Source organism: Pseudonaja textilis, chromosome 1 (genome assembly GCF_049901715.1).
Source record: "Pseudonaja textilis isolate UNSWEBS1 chromosome 1, rPseTex1.2, whole genome shotgun sequence".
NCBI lineage: Eukaryota > Metazoa > Chordata > Lepidosauria > Squamata > Elapidae > Pseudonaja > Pseudonaja textilis.
Window position 1 is genome coordinate 320,756,012 of NC_141990.1, and position 20,307 is coordinate 320,776,318.

Below are 20,307 nucleotides of genomic sequence, written 5' to 3' on the forward strand. Positions count from 1 at the left end.
CTCACAGAAGAATTCCCTCTTTAACAAAGGTTTACTTAGATAAAAGGGATGTTGGCTCCAGCAAGCGAGCTAACCTTCAGTTTAGAGCCAGTATGTCTAAACGGAGGCGGCTGTTTCTGCAGCCTTTCTCTCAAAGCTTTAGGCTGCATCAGAGGTTCATCTGAGGTTTTGAGAGAAAGGAAGGTTGCCCTCTTCTCGGATTTGATGATTTAATATGGCAAGATGGAAAGGCTCTGATGTTTTGGCATTATCGTGCCCGGTGTTAATGTCTGCAAAACACAAAAGATTCTTGTTCACAAGAAGGCACTTGAGGAAAAGAGGGAATAAAGGGCTGAAATGCGAACTCTTCCCTATAATATCAGTTCCTAGCAGTTCTTCGGAGTCTTCTCTGTATTATTCCATTGGCTTTAATCCAAGGTGAGATTATCGGGCGACTTTGTCCTTCACACGACTTTGTAGTAGTCTGAGTTAGAGAGCGATAGCGATAGCACTTACCGCTTGTCACGCCCCTGGTGGAGACTGAGTCGGAGGGAGAGGAGGAACAGCCGACAGGGAGTGGAAGTGGGGCTCCGGAGGTGGTGGAGGAGGATGGGGAAGGGCAGAGGCCAGCTGAGGACCCAGGCCCATCCCCTCTCCATCCTAGGTCACGCAGGGAGGAGAGGATAAGGGAGAGAGGTGGTCTACTCAGGAGGAGAGGGCCTTGATCCTCTTCATGGGCTGCAGCTGTGACAACTGAATAAGAGGACGGATTTGTGTACGGGCGAATGCTGGAAACAAAACGTGGAAATATCTCTAGTTTATGGTTCCTCTCTTGAGTTTGGCATCCTTCCCACTGTGTGTTCTGTTATCTGTGGACGTCCTCCAGCCCTTATCTTGCCTGATTTGTGTTGCTTTTTTCCTTCTTGTAACTGTTTGTGTGGGAGTTTTTTGCATTCTCTCAAGAATATTCAGAGTTTGGAAGCAAAGTGAAGGAATGAAAGAGACTTCACCTGTTTTCTGTGACTGAGTTTGTTTTGTATCCCACCCTGGGTCATCACATCCAGCCCCTAAAAAGAGTTGTGGTTTTGCTTAGCAACCACACGGCTGGTTCCAACTGTAGTCGTTAAGCGAGGACGAGCTGGTTTTCATTCGGTGGGGAAGGAACTTAGCTGAAAAATTGTACAGGCGCACCGATGGCTCCCCTGCAGCTGTGACAACTGAATAAGAGTTTGTACCTGCGTACTGGCGCATGCTGGAAACAAAGCGTGTGTTATTTTGGTCTGAAGTTATCTTGGTTGGCGTCCTTCCAACAGACTGTGCCTTGTTATCTCCTTGAATTTGGTAAATGCTTCTCCTGTTCCGTTGTGGAAATTTCATCATTGTAGTTTGTTTAGTTTTTAATTTCACCTCTATCTGCTCATTAAGTTCGGACTGTATTGCTTTCTTTCAAAGACTATTTTTGAGTACGTTTTATCTCCCAACAGAGAAATATTGAACAGTGGGGCCAAGTTGGAGGCATTAAAGGACATTTATTTACTTTTTGGATTTTGTTACATGTGTGTCCCACCCTAGGTCATCACATTGCTTCACATTGCTTTACCGCCCTCTCTAAGCAGTTTACAAAGTCAGCCTGTTGCCCCCAACAATCTGGGTCCTTGTTTTACCCACCTCGAAAGGACGGAAGGCCAAGTCCACCTTGAGCCGGTCAAGATCGAACTCCTGGCAGTGGGCAGAGTTAGCCTGCAAATGCTGCCCCCTCACCACTGCACCACCATGGCTCTCACAGATCATGTGGTTATAAAATGAATGACACTAGGATCTAGTTGTCCGTGGTCTGACCATTTACAGTTATCCAAAAGATTCAGTTGTGCGCAGATGATGAACACGTAATTTCCAAAGTGTATAAACGTTGTGTTGAAATTTGAAAGTGAGGAAGAACAGATGAGGTGAGTTTCTTCCCCTCCACTGTCCAGTTGTCTGCAAAGAGGGGAAATTGTCAGAGTCAATTCATGAACTGGAATAGAGTTTTTGTAACCAGGTCAGCCAATGAGAGCTGAGTTGAGGGGCTGAAACTGAAAGGGAGCATCTGGGCTTGGCTTCTCTCTGTTCTGTGCTCAGCTCTCACAGGAAACTTCACTCTCTTGCTTGTCTGCTGGAGTTGCGTTGTTGCTCTGCTCTGAACCTGTAACGTGTGTGCTTCTGTTTGAGTTCGCTCCACGTTGGAGAAATCTCAACGGGTTTGTAAAATTTACTTTATGTGATTATAAAGAAGTTAAATGATGCCTCAGCCATCTGACTGTACTTTTCTGGCGCTGAATTGATGCTGCCATACCCTGAACGGAAATGACCCGCAAGTATACTTTTACGGGATCCTGCTGAGTGTGGAAATGTGAGCTTCTGCACCCCTCCACCCCTCACCCCAATGCCTTCCATGAATGCTGCCAGTGGATTTTTCTCCGTGTTTTCTCTGGCCAATCCGTGGCTCAGGATTTCCTGCCAACATTTGTCTTCTTTTCCCAATCCAGGGCAAACCGGAAACGAAGCCAGCCCCGAAGGCACAAGACCCAGGATCAGAAGTCGCTCGTGGACGCCATTGCCATGGACACCAGCTTGGATGAGGTGTCAGAGAAGGAGGACCAGAGGAGGGTCCCCAGCTTGGATGAAGAAGACAAACCTAAAGTGTTAGAAAGCAAAGAAGGTAAGGCTGTGGCCGACGTTCCTCTCCGTTTCAGAGGTACGGTTGAATTCCCATCATCGTTTTATTTTGTTGCCATAGTCCCTTTTGACTTTGACAGAGGATGTCAGAATTGCTATTCCAGTCCTTTTTTTAAAGGAGCCTCAAGAAGGCATCTCAGAGTGATTTGGCCAGGAACCTTTATAACTTGACAGCTTTAAGACGTGTGGACTTCAACTCCCAGAATTCCTCCTCCAGTCAGGTTATCTCAGGAATTCTGGGAGTTGAAGGCCACAAAGTCTTAAAATGGCTGATGTTGAAGGCCCCCCATGTTAGACCAGGGGCCTTCAAACTTGACAGCTTTCAGACTTGCGGACTTCAAGTCCCCAAATTCTTCCTCCATTCATGTTAGCTCAGGAATTCTGGGAGTTGAAATCCACAAGTCTCAAACAAAGCTTGAAGACCCTTGCTGTATATAGCAGCCCTGATGGCGTTATCCACTTAGGTAATGAAACATCTGCCAGAAAACAACCCAGCTCAGAGAGCACCCCTCACTTCAACCCTGAGCTACAAATGTATTATCCTTTAACTTTTATTAAAAGTGCCAGCCTGCTCTCTTTGATCTGTGGGGCCTTCTAGACGTCGTTGTCTGATTTGAAGTCAAAATGGTTGAGATTTCATGTGAGGCTTTAGAATTAGGCATCCACAAAATACTTATTTTTAGCCCACCTTTATTTTTTATCAGTGATTCCTGGTGGTGAACATACCTGATACACCTTCCTTCTCTTCTTTGTCCGCACAATGACAACCCTGTGAGGTGGTCTGGGCTCTGTTCTGACCCAAGCCTTGTTCAAATCAAACAAACAAAAAAGCGAACCTTTTCAATGCGGTGCTGTGAACTCTGTGCATTCACAGCCAAGAGTCATTCAAAACTAACAGGTGAGAGCAAGCCCTTTCAAGGTTGCGAAAGGCTGCCAAGAACAAAGGACTAATTGCAGATAAATATCCCAAGCCAGAAGTTTCAAAAAAAACAACAACGGAGTAAGCAGGGCTTCAACGAGGACTCTGAGCAGAAAGAACTTCTTTGCTTCCCGCAAAGAAGCCAACCCCGAAGGCTGGCTTTTATCCCTTATGGGAGGGCCCATCACCTTCCAGCCTTACTCCAGAGTCACCCATGCTGCTTCAGCTGCTCTTTCCTTTGAGCAGCCCTGCGTGCATGTGCACTGGGCACAGGCTCCCCAAAGTCCTCTATGTCACTGCTGCCAGACCCCCCCAAGCTCTGCAGGTAGCACCCCACTCTCCGATAGTTCTGGCCCCATCCTGGCTTCTCACTCAGGCCCCTCATCCGTGTCCTCACTTGTCAGAGACCTCAGCCGTCCACACCTGCTGCCGGCGAACCACAGCAGGCTGAGAGAGGATGACTTGGCCCAAAGTCACCTGCTGTCTTTCATGCCTGAAGCAGGATGAGCCTTAATGACTAGGCATTTTAGTCGTGATCAGGGGTCCCCAACCACTTTCTGGATTAAACGGTCTTGAGTTTGGAGCAGCATTTTAAGAGCGGTTCTTTGTCTGTATGGCTGGCTGTTTGCCGAAAGTGAGAGAGTAGGCTTATTGAAATACTCCATGAAGTGTTGGGTCGTGAAGTTCCATGGAGCTCAGCTTGGTTGCCACGTTATTTGACACGACGCCACTAAAAGTGTGTACTGAATCCGTGTCAATGCCCAAGTAATCCCCAGCTGCTTCTCTGATCTTCGCACACTCCAGGTGAGACTGTCGATGTCCCAGAACAGGACCAATAAGTTGAGGCTGTGTTGTTGTTTTAAAATACATTGTGGATTTATTCAGCAAATGTATATAGCCACCCATGTCATGGAAAGCACTCTGGGGTGGCATACAACAATCCAGTCTGTCTAGACAAGATAAAGATTAACCTGTTTGGGGAATAGGCTACCTGCCCAGGTGAGAGAAATGTAGTCTGTCCTCAAGGTGTGGGCTCCTTGGTGCTCTCTGAGCTTGGCTGATTTCCTTGCAGGCATTTCATGACCCAACTAGATAGCATCATCAGTGCTTGAATGGAGGAGGGGTTGTGGAGAGGAGGAGGAGGGCGGCTGTTGGGTCTTTGGTTCTCTCTGAGCTTGGTGGTTTCCTTGCAGACCTTTGATTACCCAACTAAGTAACATCATCGGTGCAAGCTAGGGGCCTTATTGGATGGGTCCCAGGAGATGAGCTTTCTCTGCCATGGCACTCGGTGCACGGAAGGTCCTTCTTCCCCCTCGAAATTAAATGAGCTCTGTCCCTTCTGGTCTTCCGGAGGATCCTCGAGACCTGGCTAGGTTGGAGCCCCCAGGCAGACACTTGCTCAGGGGGCTGCATCCTCGAGGGAGCCATTTTTATCTTTTCCCCCATCCTCTGGTCGGTGTTTTTCCCCCTACTCTGAAGATGGTTCTTTCTGTGGGTCTTTTATTTTGCATTTTTGTTTCTCTTTGCTGTTGTTTATCAGATTGCTGTGTCGTTTCCACACACCCCATACATCCCAGGTTGCTTACAGTGAGATGGAAGGGAGGCGAAACATACCTGGTTAATATATCAATCATCGATTAATCCATCAATTGAGAGTCAGTGCAGGTCGTCCTCGACTTAGAAACAATTGAGCCCCCAATTTTTTGTTGTTAAGCAAGACATTTGTTAAGTTTTGCCCCATTTTATGATTTTTCTTGCCACATGTGTTAAGTGAATCCCTGCAGTTGTTAAATGAGTCACCCAGTTGTTAAGCAAATCTGGCTTCCCCATTGACTTTGCTTGTCAGAAGGTCTCAAAAGGGGATCGTGTGACCTCCGGGGACCCTGCGACCGTCATAAATATGAGCCGGTTGTCAACCATTTGAATGTAAATCACATGACCATGGAGATGCCGCAATGGTCGTAAGTGTAAAAAAAACAGTCAAAAGTCCTCCTTTTCAGGGTAACTTTGAACAGTCACTAAGCAAACTGTCATAAGTCGAGGACTACCTGTAATAAGAACCCTGTTGATTTGATGGAGATCTGACTCAATTCTCCTGACAGCCAGTTCAGCATCCTTACATCCTGGCAGGATCCTGTTTTCTCCCACTAACAGACAGATAATCAGAGTTGGAAGGGACCTTGTAGGTCATCTAGTCCAACCCCCACCCCACCCAAGCAGGAGACCCTACACCATTTCTACAGATGGCAGTCCAATCTCTTCTTGAAAGTCTCAAGTGATGGCGCTCCCTCAACTTCCAAGGGCAACTTCTGCTCCATGGGTTGATTGTTCTCCCTGTCAGAAAGTTTCTCCTTATTTCCTGGTTGAATCTCTCCTCGATCAGTTTCCATCCATTATTCCTTGTCTGGCCTTCGGGTGCCTTGGAAAATAGCTTGAATTCCTTCCTCCCTGTGGCAGCCCCTCAAATATTGGAAGGCTTCTATCATGTCTCCCCTGGTCCTTCTCTTCCCTAGACTAGCCAGGCCCAGTTCCTGCAACCGTTCATCGTATGTTTTAGTCTCCGGTCCCCTCATCATCCTGGTTGCTCTTCTCTGCACTTTTTTTCTAGAGCCTCAACATCTTTTTTATAGTGTCGGGACCAAAACTGGATGCAGTACTCTAGGTGTGGTCTTACTAAGGCTTTATAGAGTGGTATTAGTACCTCCCTTGATCTCGATTGTATCTCTCTTTTAATGCAATTTTTGGCTGCTGCTGGTCCTCAAGAAAGGAGCCCACCGTTGTGTGTGGACACAACATTGTGCAACCGGAGCCAGTATCCCTCCCTCCCAGTCTCAAAAACAGCAGCAACACATTGTGAAGTGCGTGCTTGGCTTTCCTGAAAGTCTCTCTCTCTCTCTCTCTCTCTCTCTCTCTCTCTCTCTCTCTCTCTCTCACACACACACACACACACACACACACACACACACACACACCAGTTACAGAATGAAATCAATGGCCTGAAAAATGCCAACGTCTCCGGAGGGGAGTGAGAGATAAGTAGCAGAGGAGCCCGGAGAAGAGAAGAGGGGGAAAGAGATGAATGGTTGTGTTGGAGGCGAAGAGCTTTTAAATGGGAGCCGAAACCTGCTAGGGGCAACCGCTTAAGTGATGGGCTTCCCCGGGACGGGGGGGCTCCCTTTGTGGCTGAGCAGCTTTCCCAGCTCTTTCTGGGAGGGGCCCGTCATCTCCTTCCGGGCTCGGTTCTCCTTGGTTAACATGAGCCCTGAAGGAAGGAAGGCAGCTCTGCTTCTGGTCCATGAACCTTTGACATACTTTTAAGAGCCGCCGGTGGCGCAGCGGTTAGAGTGCACCACTGCAGGTTACTTCTGTCTGCCTGCCTGCAGTTGGGCAGTTCGAATCCCACCAGGCTCAAGGTTGACTCAGCCTTCCGTCCTTCCGAGGTTGGTAAAATGAGGACCCAGATTGTTGGGGGCAATAAGCTGACTCTGTAAACCACTTAGAAGGGGCTGAAAAGCACTGCAAAGTGGTATATAAGTCTTAAGGACTATTGTTATCATCCCTCTATCCCTCCACTTACATACCTACCTACCTATCTACTTATTGTCTCCCTCCCTCCCTCCCCATCTGTCGTCTATTATCTACAAACTCTCCTTCTCCCTCTCTCTTGCATTCTGGTTGGAATGCAGTACTGCAGGCTAATTTTGCCCACTGACAGCAGTTCAGTTCTCACCGGCTCAAGGTGGACTCAGCCTTCCGTCTTTCCGAGGTGGGTAAAATGAGGACCCAGATTGTTGGGAGGCAAGAGGCTGACTCTGCAAACTGCTTAGCGAGGGCTGGAAAGCACCGTGAAGCAGTATATAAGTCTAAGTGCTATTGAAAAGGAGGGAGGGAGAAAGAGAGAGAGAGAGAGAGGGAAGAAAGGACGGACCATGGTGGTGAGAATGCAGTACTGCAGGCTAATTTTGCCCACTGCCAGCAGTTCAATCCTGAACAACTCAAAGTTGACTCAGCCTTCCATCCTTCCGAGGTGGGTAAAATGAGGACCCAGATTGTTGGGGGCAAGAGGCTGACTCTGCAAACTGCTTAGAGAGGGCTGGAAAGCACCGTGAAGCAGTATATAAGTCTAAGTGCTATTGAAAAGAAGGGAGGGAGAAAGAGAGAGGGGGGGAGGGGAAGGAAGAAAGGACGGACCATGGTGGTGAGAATGCAGTACTGCAGGCTAATTCTGCACACTGCCAGCAGTTCAATCCTGAACAACTCAAAGTTGACTCAGCCTTCCATCCTTCCGAGGTGGGTAAAATGAGGACCCAGATTGTTGGGGGCCATAGGCTGACTCTGCAAACTGCTTAGAGAGGACTGTAGAAGCACTGTAAAGCGGTATATAAGTGCTATTGTTATCATCCGTCTGTCTGTCTGTCTGTCTATCTATCTATCTATCTATCTATCTATCTATCTATCTATCTATCTATCTATCTATCAATCATTTACAATCTCTCTCTCTCTCTGTCTGTCTTGAGCCCTGATGGCACAGTGGTTAGAATGCAGCATTGGAAGCAAATTCTGCCTGCTGTCAGGAGTTCGATCCTGACCAAATGAGGACCCAGATTGTTGGGGAAAGAGGCTGACTCTATAAACTGCTTAGAAGGAGCTGGAAAGCACTATGAAGCAGTATATAAGTCTAAGTGCTAGTGCTATAAACAGAGTGAGCTTTTTTCCAATTCTCGGTTAGATCTTATGCGAGCAGTCCTCGCCTTATGACCTCAACAGAGGCCCAAATTTCCATCGCTGAGCAAGACGGTTGTGAAGTTAGTTTTGCCCCACTCTACGACCTTCCTTGCCACCATCGTGACGTGAATCCCTGCAGTTGTTCAGGTATTCACAGGGGTGTTAAGAGAATCTGGCTTCCCCCCCATGGACTTTGCTTGCTAGAAGGTCGCAAAAGGGGATCGCGTGACCCCGGGCGATACTGGAACCATCGTAAATATGAGCCAGTTGCCAAACATCCCAATTTTGATCAGGTGATCATGAGATGCTGCAACGGTCGTAAGTGTGAAAAATGGTCCTATGTCATTTTTTTTTTCAGTGCCGTTGTAACTTCAAGCGGTCACTAAATGAATGGTTATAAGTCAAGGACTATCTGCAGCTATAAATTGTTTTGCAGAGCCCCCTGCTGTGTTCAGGCCACTGCTGTTTTTGCCTGATTCTTGGTTAGATCTTATACAGGTAGTCCTCGACTTACAACAGTTCACTTAGGAACCGCTCGAAGCACTAAAAAAAGTGACTTGTGACTGTTACAGCATCCCCAGGGTCACATGATCAAAACTCAGAAGCTTGGCAACAGACTCACACTTATGACGGTCGCGACCTTCCAACAAGCCAATGGGGAAGCCAGACTCACTTAACAACTGTTACTCATTTAACAACTGCAGGGACTCCTTTTTTTTTTTGCTCAACTGTGGCAAGAAAGTTCCCTCAATGGGTCAACATGCACTCAGCAACTGTCTCGCTTAGCAACAGAAATTTGGGGGTCATAAGATGGGGACTACCTGTCATTGTTTCACAGGGGCCCTCCTTCTCTGGACACTGGGCCTTGCTGGGCTCCCGAGGTCAGCTTCTCAAAATCTTGCCGATCAGGCAGTGGTGGGATCCAACCGGTGCAACGACAACATTTTCAGCTCTAAAACTTACCTTCTGCTGCAGCTGAGGCGCAGCAATCCGCTGTGCTGCGCGAATCAGCTGGGCTGCAAAACCCAGAGATATAAGACAGACGAGGACAGGGGTGGATGGGTGGGTGGGTCCAATAATCACTGGAACTACCGGTTCCCCTGAACCGGTCCGAACTGGCCAAATCCCACCCCTGAGATCAGGGCTGTCGTTACGTCACAGCTACTCATCTTTCTCCTTCAAGCAACGGTCTTCCAAAGACGGGGCGACGTTAGGTAGGCGGAGGGCTCCAGATGTTCTCCTGGGGGGGCTGGCTTGGAACTCTGCCTCCTGGGTGGACCCTCCATTCTTGACTATCTTTTGAAGAGACCTGACACCGCTTTATTCATGAAATGCGGGAGGGAGGTTGATAAACGTTCCATTAATTCACCATGACCGGAGGGGTCAAGGCAACGGTTGTCCAAACTAGCTTGAAGGCCAGATGAAATTTCCATTTTGGGGGGGTAGCGGGAAAGGAAAGCTTGCCATACAACAATATGTCAACCAGGCGAAGGAAAGTCAAGAACTGTGTTTGGTTTTATGGGTGGGCTGCTGTCACCGTGGAGAAAATACTGGAGCCTTTGACTGGAAAATACGGATGCAATCAAGGCATCCTCCAAGGGCCCACCGGATGACCGTGGTAGGGCTTGGGTGTCGGTGACCTTGTAGGAGTGGTTATTTCGATCGGGAATGTGGGTTAGAAAGAAACGAGGCGGGAAGTGGGCGGCGAGATCCCCCTTGTCGCTGCCGTGAAGGCATCTTAAGATACTTCTGGTCCCGAACGCGGCTTTGAGGCCACCGTCTGTCTCCAAGGAACTTGCAAAAAACAGTGGACTGGAAATTAAGGGGCTGTTATTTGGCATCTTCTTTCCTGAGTGTCCTACTGGCAAAGCTTATGAAGTTGTAAAGTAAATTGAGGACCAGTTTGTTGGTGTAGTGAAGGCCCCAGGCAAGAAACCAGCAGACGGTGAGCTCTAGTCCCATTTCAGGCATAAAAACCGTCTTAGGGGTCTTTGGTCCAGTCACCAGGAGATGGTGAATGTTAGTCTCACCCTAGGCAGGAAACCAAACTGGGTGACTTTGGGCCAGTCACCAGGAGAGGGTGAGTTCTAGTCCCATCTTAGGCAGGAAAGCAAACTGGGTGACTTTGGGCCAGTCACCAGGAGACAGTGAGTTCTAGTCCCGCTTTAGGTACGAAACCTTCATATGCAACTTTGGGTCACCTCAAAAGATGGTTGTGGTGGGGAAAATAGGAGGAGAGACTATTATGTATGTTCACCACCTTGAATGATTTATAAAAAAATGAAAGAAGCCAGAAATAAACGTGGAATAGTTCCTACTGATGTGATCCTCTTGTCTTTTTTTTTTCTTTAAAAAAAAAATAAAACTTCAGCAATCTGGAAGGTGCCTGCTGAGTGTTACGTCTATTTGTTTGCGTGCCTGCCTGTAATCGTACTTCTCTCAGCTGCTTGGTTTTATAATCCCTTTATGGTGGCTTTCAGGCTTTGTTCCTTGCTCATCTCCTCAGGGCCCCGAGAATTAGTGTTCCCCCCTTTCTCCACACTAAACAGAGGCCATGTTTTCGTAAACTGCTCCTTCATTTTTAATTAGCCCTTGATTCTCCTTAAGATCTTCTGTGGGGACTGACAAAAGCACATCTAAAAGGGAATAATACTAGAGGTTCTTGAAGTGTGACTGTGCTCTTCAACTGCCTGTGTGCTAAAAAATTACACAAAGGAGGTTTTCTCCACTTTGTGAGACCGACTTTGCCATCAGCAGGCTCTCTTTCCGCAAAGAGAATAAACAGAATAGAATAACAGAGTTTGAAGGGACCTTGGAGGTCTTCTAGTCCAACCCCCTGATCAAGCAGGAGACTCTATAAGAGCCACGTTGGCGCAGTGGTTAGAGGGCAGTACTGCAGGCTACTTCTTCTGCCTGTCAGCTGCCTGCAATTGGGCAGTTCGAATCTCACCAGGCTCAAGGTTGACTCAGCCTTCCGTCCTTCTGAGGTGGGTAAAACGAGGACCCAGATTGTTGGGGGGACATTAGGCTGACTCGGCAAAGCTTCTCAGAAAATAACAACTGAATGAGAAACTGCTGGTGACCTTCTACCGCTGCACCATAGAGAGTATCTTAACTTACTACACACCTCTGTATGGTTTGCCAATTGCACAGGGGCAGATAGGACAGCACTCCAGAGGGTTAACGTCATTGCCCAGAGGATCATGGGTTGCCCTCTCCCCTCTTTGGAAGAGCTTTATAGCTCCCGCTGCCTTAAGAAAGTTCAAAACATCCTCAAAGATCCATCTCATCCTGGGAACCCTTTTTTTTTTAACTATGACCAGCTGGCAGATGGTACAGAATAATAAAAACAAGGACAAATGGGCTGAAAAACAGCTTCTATCCCAGGGCAGTAGCTCTTTTGAATTCTGCTGTATAGTGCAGTGTTGGTGTGGTGTCGGGGCTTTCCGGTTCAATGTGTGAAGAGTGAAGGATGTGGGTTTGTGTTTATTTTCGTGGTCATGATGTGCACTGAAGATGGCATTTGATTTCATTGTATGAGGTGTAATAATGAAGTAAACTAAATGAAACGAAACTTTTAAAGGACAAATAGGCTGAAAAACAGCTTCTATCCCAGGGCAGTAGCTCTTTTGAGTTCTGCTGTATAGTGCAGTGTTGGTCTGGTGTTGGGGCTTTCCGGTTCAATGTGTGAAGAGTGAAGGATGTGGGTTTGTGTTTATTTTCGTGGTCATGATGTGCACTGAAGATGGTGTTTGATTTCATTGTATGAGGTGTAATAATGAAGTAAACTAAATGAAACGAAACTTTTAAAGGACCAATAGGCTGAAAAACAGTTTCTATCCCAGCGCAGTAGCTCTTTTGAATTCTGCTGTATAGTGCAGTGTTGGTGTGATGTTGCTGTGGGTTTCCTGTTCAATGTGTGAAGGGTGAAGGATGTGGGTTTGTGTTATTTTCATGGTCATGATGTGCACTGAAGATGGTGTTTGATTTCGTTGTACGAGGTGCAATGACAATAAAGTAAACTAAACAGGCAAAGCACTGTGAAGTGGTATATAAGTCTAAGTGCCACTGCTGTTGCTATACAAGAGTTCCCCAATGTTTGTGGGCTGGTGGGGATGGGAAGAGGGGATGGTTCCACACAAGTGGTCGGCAAGTGCGCATGTGCACACAGCTCCATTTGCACAAGCAGCATGTGTGCGAGGCTGCCGCTCACCCAAATGGACCACTGACGCTTGCCAACCTTTTCCACAGCCCAGTTGCAATCCCTCAGGGTTGAGGACCCCTGGCCTATGCCATTTGAGACAAAGTGGCTGTCCAGTCTCTTATTGAAAACCTCCCAGCGTTGGAGCATTTACAACTTTTGGGGGCAAATTGTTCCACTGGTTAGTTTTTATCACCATCAGGAAATTTCTCCTCAGTTCGTGGTTGCTTCTCTCTTTGATGAGTTTCCATCCGTTCTTTCTTCTCTGGTCTTTCTTGAGAAAGCAACACAGACACGACGCTTAGTAAACACAAGAGTCCCTCATATCCTCCCTCACCCAATTTCATCCTAAAGCATCTTTGCCTCACAGGGCTCAAAGATTGGAAAGATAAGGGGGTGACATGATCTACTGTAAGGGCTGAGTAGGGTTGGGTGATCATGGATTGTCTCACCTCTGGATGAGCAAAGATCACTTCATTGCACGAAGAGAATCCTTGGATCATCCATCTTCCTCTGTTGCATCTGAATGAGACAAGGTTTTTCGATCTTGGCAAACTTTTAAGACGCGTGGACTTCAGAATTTTCCAGAGAGCCATGGGAATTCTGGGAATTGAAGTCCACAGGTCGTTAGCGTTGCCAAGATTGAGAAATCCAGGGGTGAAGTGCTGCAGGGATCTGTACAGGTTACCCTCGACGTACAACTGTTTATTTAGTGACCGTTTGAAGTTACCACGGCAATAAAAATAGTGACTTTATGACTACTTTTCATACGTAACAACCATTGCAGCATTCCCAGGGTCACGTGTTCAAAATTCAGATCCTTGGAAACTTGAGTCCCATTATGATGATTGCCGCGTTCTGGGGTCACATGACTTTCTGATGAGCAAAGCCAACGGGAAGGCCAGATACACGAAACCGTGTTACTACCATGTTTCCCCCCCCAAAAAAATAAGACCTATCCCAAAAATAAGACCGACCATGTTTTCTCCGTGTGTGTCCAAAATAAGCCCTACTTAAGTGCATTTGCAGCAGGCCACCAGCCCATTCCCTCTGGTTGCTCTCAGTGCCTCTGACACGAGGTGATGCGAGGAGGGTGGAGCTTCCCCGCACACACACTGGCTTACCTCAGGGCCCCCACCGCCAGCCCATCTACATCCCAACACCTGCCTCATGTTGTCAGCATCAGGAGCCACGCGCAGCTGCAGCCCACGTGGCTACAACGGAGCCACAACGGAGCAGGAGGCCAAGCAATGTGCCGGTGCCACGGCCATGAGGCAAGGCATGGGGAGAGCTGCCTCCATGCGCCTCGCATCAGCTTACCTCAGGGCCCCTGCAGCCAGGCCATCCACACCGCGACCAATGCCTCATCTTGCCGCCGCGGCTCCAGCAACCCCATCCGGCAAGACCCCACATGGCCACCGGCCCACTTCTTTTGCTTGCTCATGCCCGCACCAGAGCTGGAATCTGAGCGACATTGCCGCAGCCACAAGGCGAGGCGGGAGGATGGAGGACGAGGCGAGGCAGGTGGGGAGGGGGTGGAATCGCCACATGCAGACACTAGCTTACCTCAGGGAGGAGCCTGCAGTGAAATCAAGTTTGACACCCCTGATTTAATGGTAGATTTAAAGGGAATTATATTTTGACAACACCCCAACCCCACCGCGACAAAATGATTGAAAAAAGAAAGAGTTATTTCATCGGGTTCAAGAAAGCAATTGTGGAGGACTCTCTTAACGGCTTTCTGCAAACAGAAGAAGTTGGGTCTCCATATGGTCCGAAAATGGCGAGCCGAGTGCGGTCACCTCTGGCAACAGGTGCGCGGGGGAAATGCTAAGAAGCACAGGTGTGGATCAGGTCGGCAAGCATTATCGCCTGAACTGGAAGACAACCTCTGCGAATGGATTGCCGACAGGAGAGCAAAGGCTTCGGTTGTGCGCAGGGCAGATATCCAAGCATTGGCCCTTGCCATGGCACCACAACTTAGAAATATGCCCAGAAGAATTCAGAGCATTGCAACACGGGCTGGGTGGCTTCCTTCAGTGACAGGAACTGTCTCTTCAGTGGATCGACAACCCTACTCACGCTGGAGGAGGCCAAACTAGCGAAACAGGCACTCACATTCGTTGTGACCATCAGTCCTTCGTTGATGGTCTCGACTTTTCCAAAATACCAACTCCTCCACCGTGATTGCCATGAGTGAAGCGGCAGTGTTTGTGGGCCAAGTGTCTCAAAAGACAATTGACGGGACAGGCATCTCGTCGGTCTACGTTCCCTCCACTGGTTACAACAATGCATGTGTTACCGGCATTTTCGGCAATTCATCTGGATGGAAAGGAAGCCCCGCCTCTTAATCACCACCAAGGGCAAGAAAGATAAGATTGAGCGTGTTTCTGGCATTTACGTTCTTGAAACCGAAAAAGCCTGGTGCACATAAGGAGTTATACCGAAGTGGGTCGGTTTAAATGCTGCCACTTGTTGCGCATGGTGAGCAAAGAGGTCTGTTGGTGTGGGATTCAGCCAGCCCAAGACATTTCATGGCTAATCAGAGTTGGAAGGGCTCTTGTAGGCCATCTAGTCCAACCCCCCCGGCCAAGCGGGAAACCCTACACCATTTCTGACCAATGGCAGCCCAATCTCTTCCTGAACGTCTCAAGTGATGAAGCTCCCACAACTCCGAGGGCAACTTCTGTTCCATGGGTGGATTGTTCTCCCTGTCAGAAAGTTTCTCCTCATTTCCAGGTTGAATCTCTCCTTGTTCAGTTTCCATCCATTATTCCTTGTCTGGCCTTCGGGTGCTTTGGAAAATAGCTTGACCCCCCTCCTCCTCTCTGTGGTCTGAAGGAGTTCCTTGCAGAGAGATCAAATAATGATCCCTGCAGGAATGACAGCCCATCTCCAGGCTCTTGATATCGCGGTAAACAAGCCATTCAAGGACCATTTGCACATGGAAATCAATGACGACACGGAACACAGAATGGAGAGAAATCAGCGTGGAAACTCCGTGAAGCCTAGCCTGCCAGAGGTCGTGACGTGGTTGAAGAATTCATGGGATAAAATCATAGACACCTGTGTTGCCAATGCGCTACGAGCTGGCTACACAGACAAGCGGGGCTCATTTCAGGAGACCTCTGTTGCTAGACATGAGAGTGGGGCCAGTGGTTTGACTGGAAATGGAATTGCAAAAAATTCAGGCTGAAGTTCAGGCTTTGGAGGGTTATAGGACAATGTTCCAGAAGAAGATGACATGACTGTATTTGAATAAATGTAGATTGTTGTACATCAGCATTGTGGTTGCCCTGTGTGTTTTTTTTGGGGGGGAGGGGTGGGTTAGGGATAAAGTTAGGCATTGTGGATTAGGGTGAGGCATGGATGGCCTGGCTGCTGGGTCCCTGAGGTAAGCTGGTGTGGGGCAACTCCACACATCCCTGCCTCATCTCGTGACTCGGCCTCCTACTCTGGTGCTGCGCTGGTGCCAGAAGTAGTAGGCTGGCAGCCCACGGAGTCTTGCTGGATGAGATTGCTGGAGTCACCTCCGTGAGGCAAGGAAGGTGTCGGGGCCATGGATGGCCTGGTTGCGGGGGCCCTGAGGTAAGCCGATGCGGGGAGCGTGGGCAGCTCCTCTGTCCTCACCTTGTGGCAGCAGCACTCAAAACCAATAAAACATCTCCCAAAATAAGCCCTAGTGCTTATTTCGGAGCCCAAAAGAAAATAAGGCCAGGTCTTATTTTGGGGGAAACACAGGTAGCTTAACAACTGCAGTGACTGATTTAGCACCTGTGGCAAGAAAAGTTGTGAAATCAGGCAAAATCCACTTCACAAATGTCTCACTTACCCATAGAAATTTGGGGCTCAGTTGTGGTCGTAAGTTGAGGAACGCCTGCAGTGGATAGATCGTTTGAACTAGATCTGGTCCCCAATAAGTTTTCCTAATTCAGCAGCCCACTCCAGCTTTTCCAGTGTCCAAAAAGGCAGGCACTTCACATGATTATAGCAATCTCTGAGATCTATTCGTGCAGGCAGTATATAATTTCCCAAATAAGTCAACAGACCACTCATTTCTAGCCTATACATTGCTAGACTCTAAGCTTGAGAATGTGAAGGTCAATCCAAGTGATCATTTTCTTTTAACCTCTGTTTTCGGTTTTGTTCTTTCGGGGCTTTAGAAGCCTGGTAATCTTCAATTATTTTGTCATTAGAAAATGAAGAATAGATCCCAGCTACCGTTGAATAGGAGGGAGACCAGAGATGAGGAGTCAAGTTTAGTGCAGAGGTTAAAGTGGTAGCTAAGAAACCAGGAGACAGAGAGTTCTAGTCCTGCTTTAGGCATGAAAAGTGGCTGGGTGACTTTGGGCCACCCTAATACCTTCAGTCCTTCCAAGGTTGGTAAAACGAGGACCCAGATTGTTGGGGGCCGTATGCTGACTCTGCAAACTGCTTCAAGAGGTCTGTAGAGCTCTGTGGATGTTACTGCTATCGCTATCACCATTTTTAACCTTCCCAGACAGCTGCCAACAAGCAGGGTCAATGGAAGAAGCCAGGTTCACTTAACAACCGTGGGATTCACTAAATGACTGCAGTGATCCACTTAACGACTGCGGTAAAAAGATGGTAGAATAAGGCCAAAACTTGTTAAGGTTTTGGGATTTAAGAGCTGACCAGCAGTGAAGCTGACCAGTTGTGGCTGATGCAATAAGAATGAATCAGCCTAGCATGGGTGTTTCCCTTTAAGACTGGGGAAGGGTTCTACCCCTTTAAGAGGTGTTTATATAAAGGCAGCCATTAGGGGGCGTGTTCTCTCTCCTTGTGTCTGGTATTCATTGCAGAAGTTCTCCATGTAGAGTTAAGAAGAAGAAAGATTGCTTGTAAGGTATTTTGCCTACCAGGTATATGTCTGTATATAACCGTTGTATATAAACCACTGTTAAATGTCTATGTGCTGTGTTTTTCTCCTGGCTTGTCTCATAATGGTAGTCACGCTGCCAAACGCTCCGACAAAAAACTCTTAGCAATAGCACTTTGACTTAAATACCACTTCACAGTGCTTTAAACCCCCCTCTAAGCGGTTAACAGAGTCAGCCTCCGTCCCCCAACAATCTGGGTCTTCATTTTACCCACCCCGGAAGGACGGAAGGCCGAGTTGACCTTGAGCCCATCAGGACTGAACTCCTAGCTGTGGACAAAGTCAATGTGCAATCCTGCCTTCTGATGATTCTGCTATTGCGGCCCTTAGCATCTGCACTGCTTAGCAATGGACATTGGGGTGGGGTGGGGAGGTGGCCGTAAGTCAAGGACTACCCCTAAAAGTCTGACCCTTGTTGAAACCCACTTTTCTCGATTTCCCCCCGCAGGAGAATGCCGGCCGAAGGTGCGCCACTCCAAAGCCAAAGGGGAAAGGAAGAAGAAACAGCAGCTGCCGTTGCACGAACTCCTTCCTCCCCTGCTCCTGCCCCAGCCCTACCTGCCCAAGGATGAGAAGCCGCATCCCAGCCCTCTGGCGGGAGAAAGGTCCATGGAGGCCAAGAACCTGGCCGAGGACAGCCAGCTCGCCATGCCCGACCTCAGCGCCCTCTTTTCCGAAAGTGCCGCCGAAGAGGACGACTCCAAACAACGGCCCATCATCCCCATGCTCTACGTGGTGCCCCAGTGCAAGAAGGCCCCCGCCGAGAAGAAACGCCTGACCTGCCAGGAGGTCTTTGAGCGGTTTGTGAAGAAGGACCAGATGGTCCCCTTGGAGCTGGACAGGAAAGGCAACGACGACGACGGCGTCAAGGCAGAGAGCGTGGAGGGGCCGGCCGAGCCCAGTAAATTGCAGGTAAGCCAGCCGTGTGAAGAAGAGAGTTGGAAGGGGCCTTGGGGGGGGGGAGGGGGGTCTTTTAGTCCAATCCCCTGCTCAGGAGACCCTAGGCCAGCATCGATAAATGTCCATGGAGATTCTCAGTCATCCAGGTCCTAATTATCCCAAAGGTGCTTTTTCAAGAGACCACTGGACTTTCCGGTTTTCCTTGGAAAAGACGTTTCGCTTCTCATCCGAGAAACCTTCTTCAGCTCAGAGCTGAAGGAGCTTCTTGCTTGAGAAGCAAAACGCCTTTTTCCAAGAAAATCCCCCGGAAAGTCCAGTTGCTTCTTGAAAAAGCACCTTTGGGACATTATAAACAAATGGCTGTCTAATCTCTCCTTAAAAACTTCCACTGTTGGAGCATTCACAACTTCCGGAGGCAAGTTGTTCCACTGGTTAATTGTTCTCACCATAAAGAAATTCCTCCTTAGTTCCAAGTTGCTTCTTTCCTTGATTAGGTTTCCACCCGTTGCTTCTTGTCCTGCCTTCAGGTGCTCTGGAGAACAGCTTGACCCGCTCTTCTTTGGGGCAGCCCTTTAGATATTGGACATGATAGCAGTCTTCTAATATCTGAGGGGCTGCCCCAAAGAAGAGGGAGTCAGGCTATTCTCCAGAGCACCTGAAGGCAGGACAAGAAGGAACGGGTGGAAACTAATCAAGGAGAGAGAAGCAACCTGGAATTAAGGAGAAATTTCCTGACAGTTAGAACAATAATCAGTGGAACTGCTTGCCTCCAGAAGGTGTGAATGCTCCAACACTGGAAGCTTTTAAGAAGAGATTGGACAGACGTTTGTCTGAAATAGTATAGGGTCTCCTGCCTTTGAAGGGGGTTGGAGTAGAAGACCTCCAAGGACCCTTCCAACTCTATTCTATGCTGTTAACGCAGACCTAGTGAAAAGAGACTTGCTAATCTTCCTTTCTGAGTTAAAAAATTTTCTATGCATATTTTTCCTCATTGTTTCCTTCTTTTGTTTAAAACTCAGAAATGAAACAAGGTTTGTTTTCAGGTGGAAAAGGCCGTGTATTTTTAATGCACAGTTTGAAACGGTAGCATGGCTACCTGGTCACTGTTCCTGTTTTAGATCTCTAATGTCTACCTTTTTTTCTGTAATCTCTGAGATGTTAAGACCTGGCTGAATTTATTGCCTACAAATTGTCACACGGGCTCCTGTTCCAAAGTACTTCAAAGAGCTGGCTAGCTTTTTCTTCCACCCTAGTGTATTGTTCTCTTCTTCCTTTCTCTGCTTGTTTCACACTCATCTTCCCTGCCCTTAGAGCTGTAGAAATGTAGTATTGGTTGAACATGCAGTTTGCGGCTGGGCCGGCAATTGGGCAGGATGAACACAAAATGAAATGTGTTTCTCCGGCTTAGCGCTTTGGGTGCTTTGATAGCAGTTTGTGGGGAGGGAAACATTCTCTAGAAGTATTTTTTGGATTATTTTTTTAAAAAAAGAATAATGCTATGGAAATCTTATTGGTAGATGTCTGGAATGGATTGCATGTTTTGTTAGTCCGTGGTGTTGTGTGGTGTGAACACAGCCTCACCTTTTCCCAGACCATACTCTACAGTTTTCGGTTGTGCGATTTTAAAAAGCCTCCCATGGCAAGAGTGAAATGTTGCAAATTAAAACGTTCCTTTGATGACCCGGGACATGACACAAAGGCAACTCAGGCAGAGAATAATTATGGGTCCCTTTATTAACTCCAACTTTGCCCCCAATGTTCCAGTTACCTTCCGGTCTGGAGAAAAACTCTCCCAGGAACCTGCAACAGCCTTTGGCTGCAGATATTCCAATCTAAACCTTGTAAACAGAAAACTTTAAATTATAAATCCAATAAGGCAAAATAAGGTAATAAATCAGGCAGGGCAAGATAAGGAGTTCCAGAAGTGAAGTAATATGGCAGTAAATCAATCCAGTTGGGAGGATGCCA

General features: G+C 47.9%; 1 protein-coding gene across 2 annotated transcripts in view; it reads left to right on the forward strand.

Annotated features, from left to right (window-relative positions):
- Positions 1-20,307, forward strand: part of KDM4B (lysine demethylase 4B) — a 233,181-nt gene that overhangs the window by 166,609 nt on the left and 46,265 nt on the right. The window contains exons 11-12 of one of the 2 annotated variants that reach the window (XM_087922621.1): positions 2,505-2,713; positions 17,888-18,351. In XM_087922621.1, coding sequence (XP_087778747.1) covers positions 2,505-2,713; positions 17,888-18,351 — 673 coding nt within the window. The remainder of the gene's footprint in view (positions 1-2,504; positions 2,714-17,887; positions 18,352-20,307) is intronic. The other variant, XM_087922622.1, reaches the window with a different exon arrangement.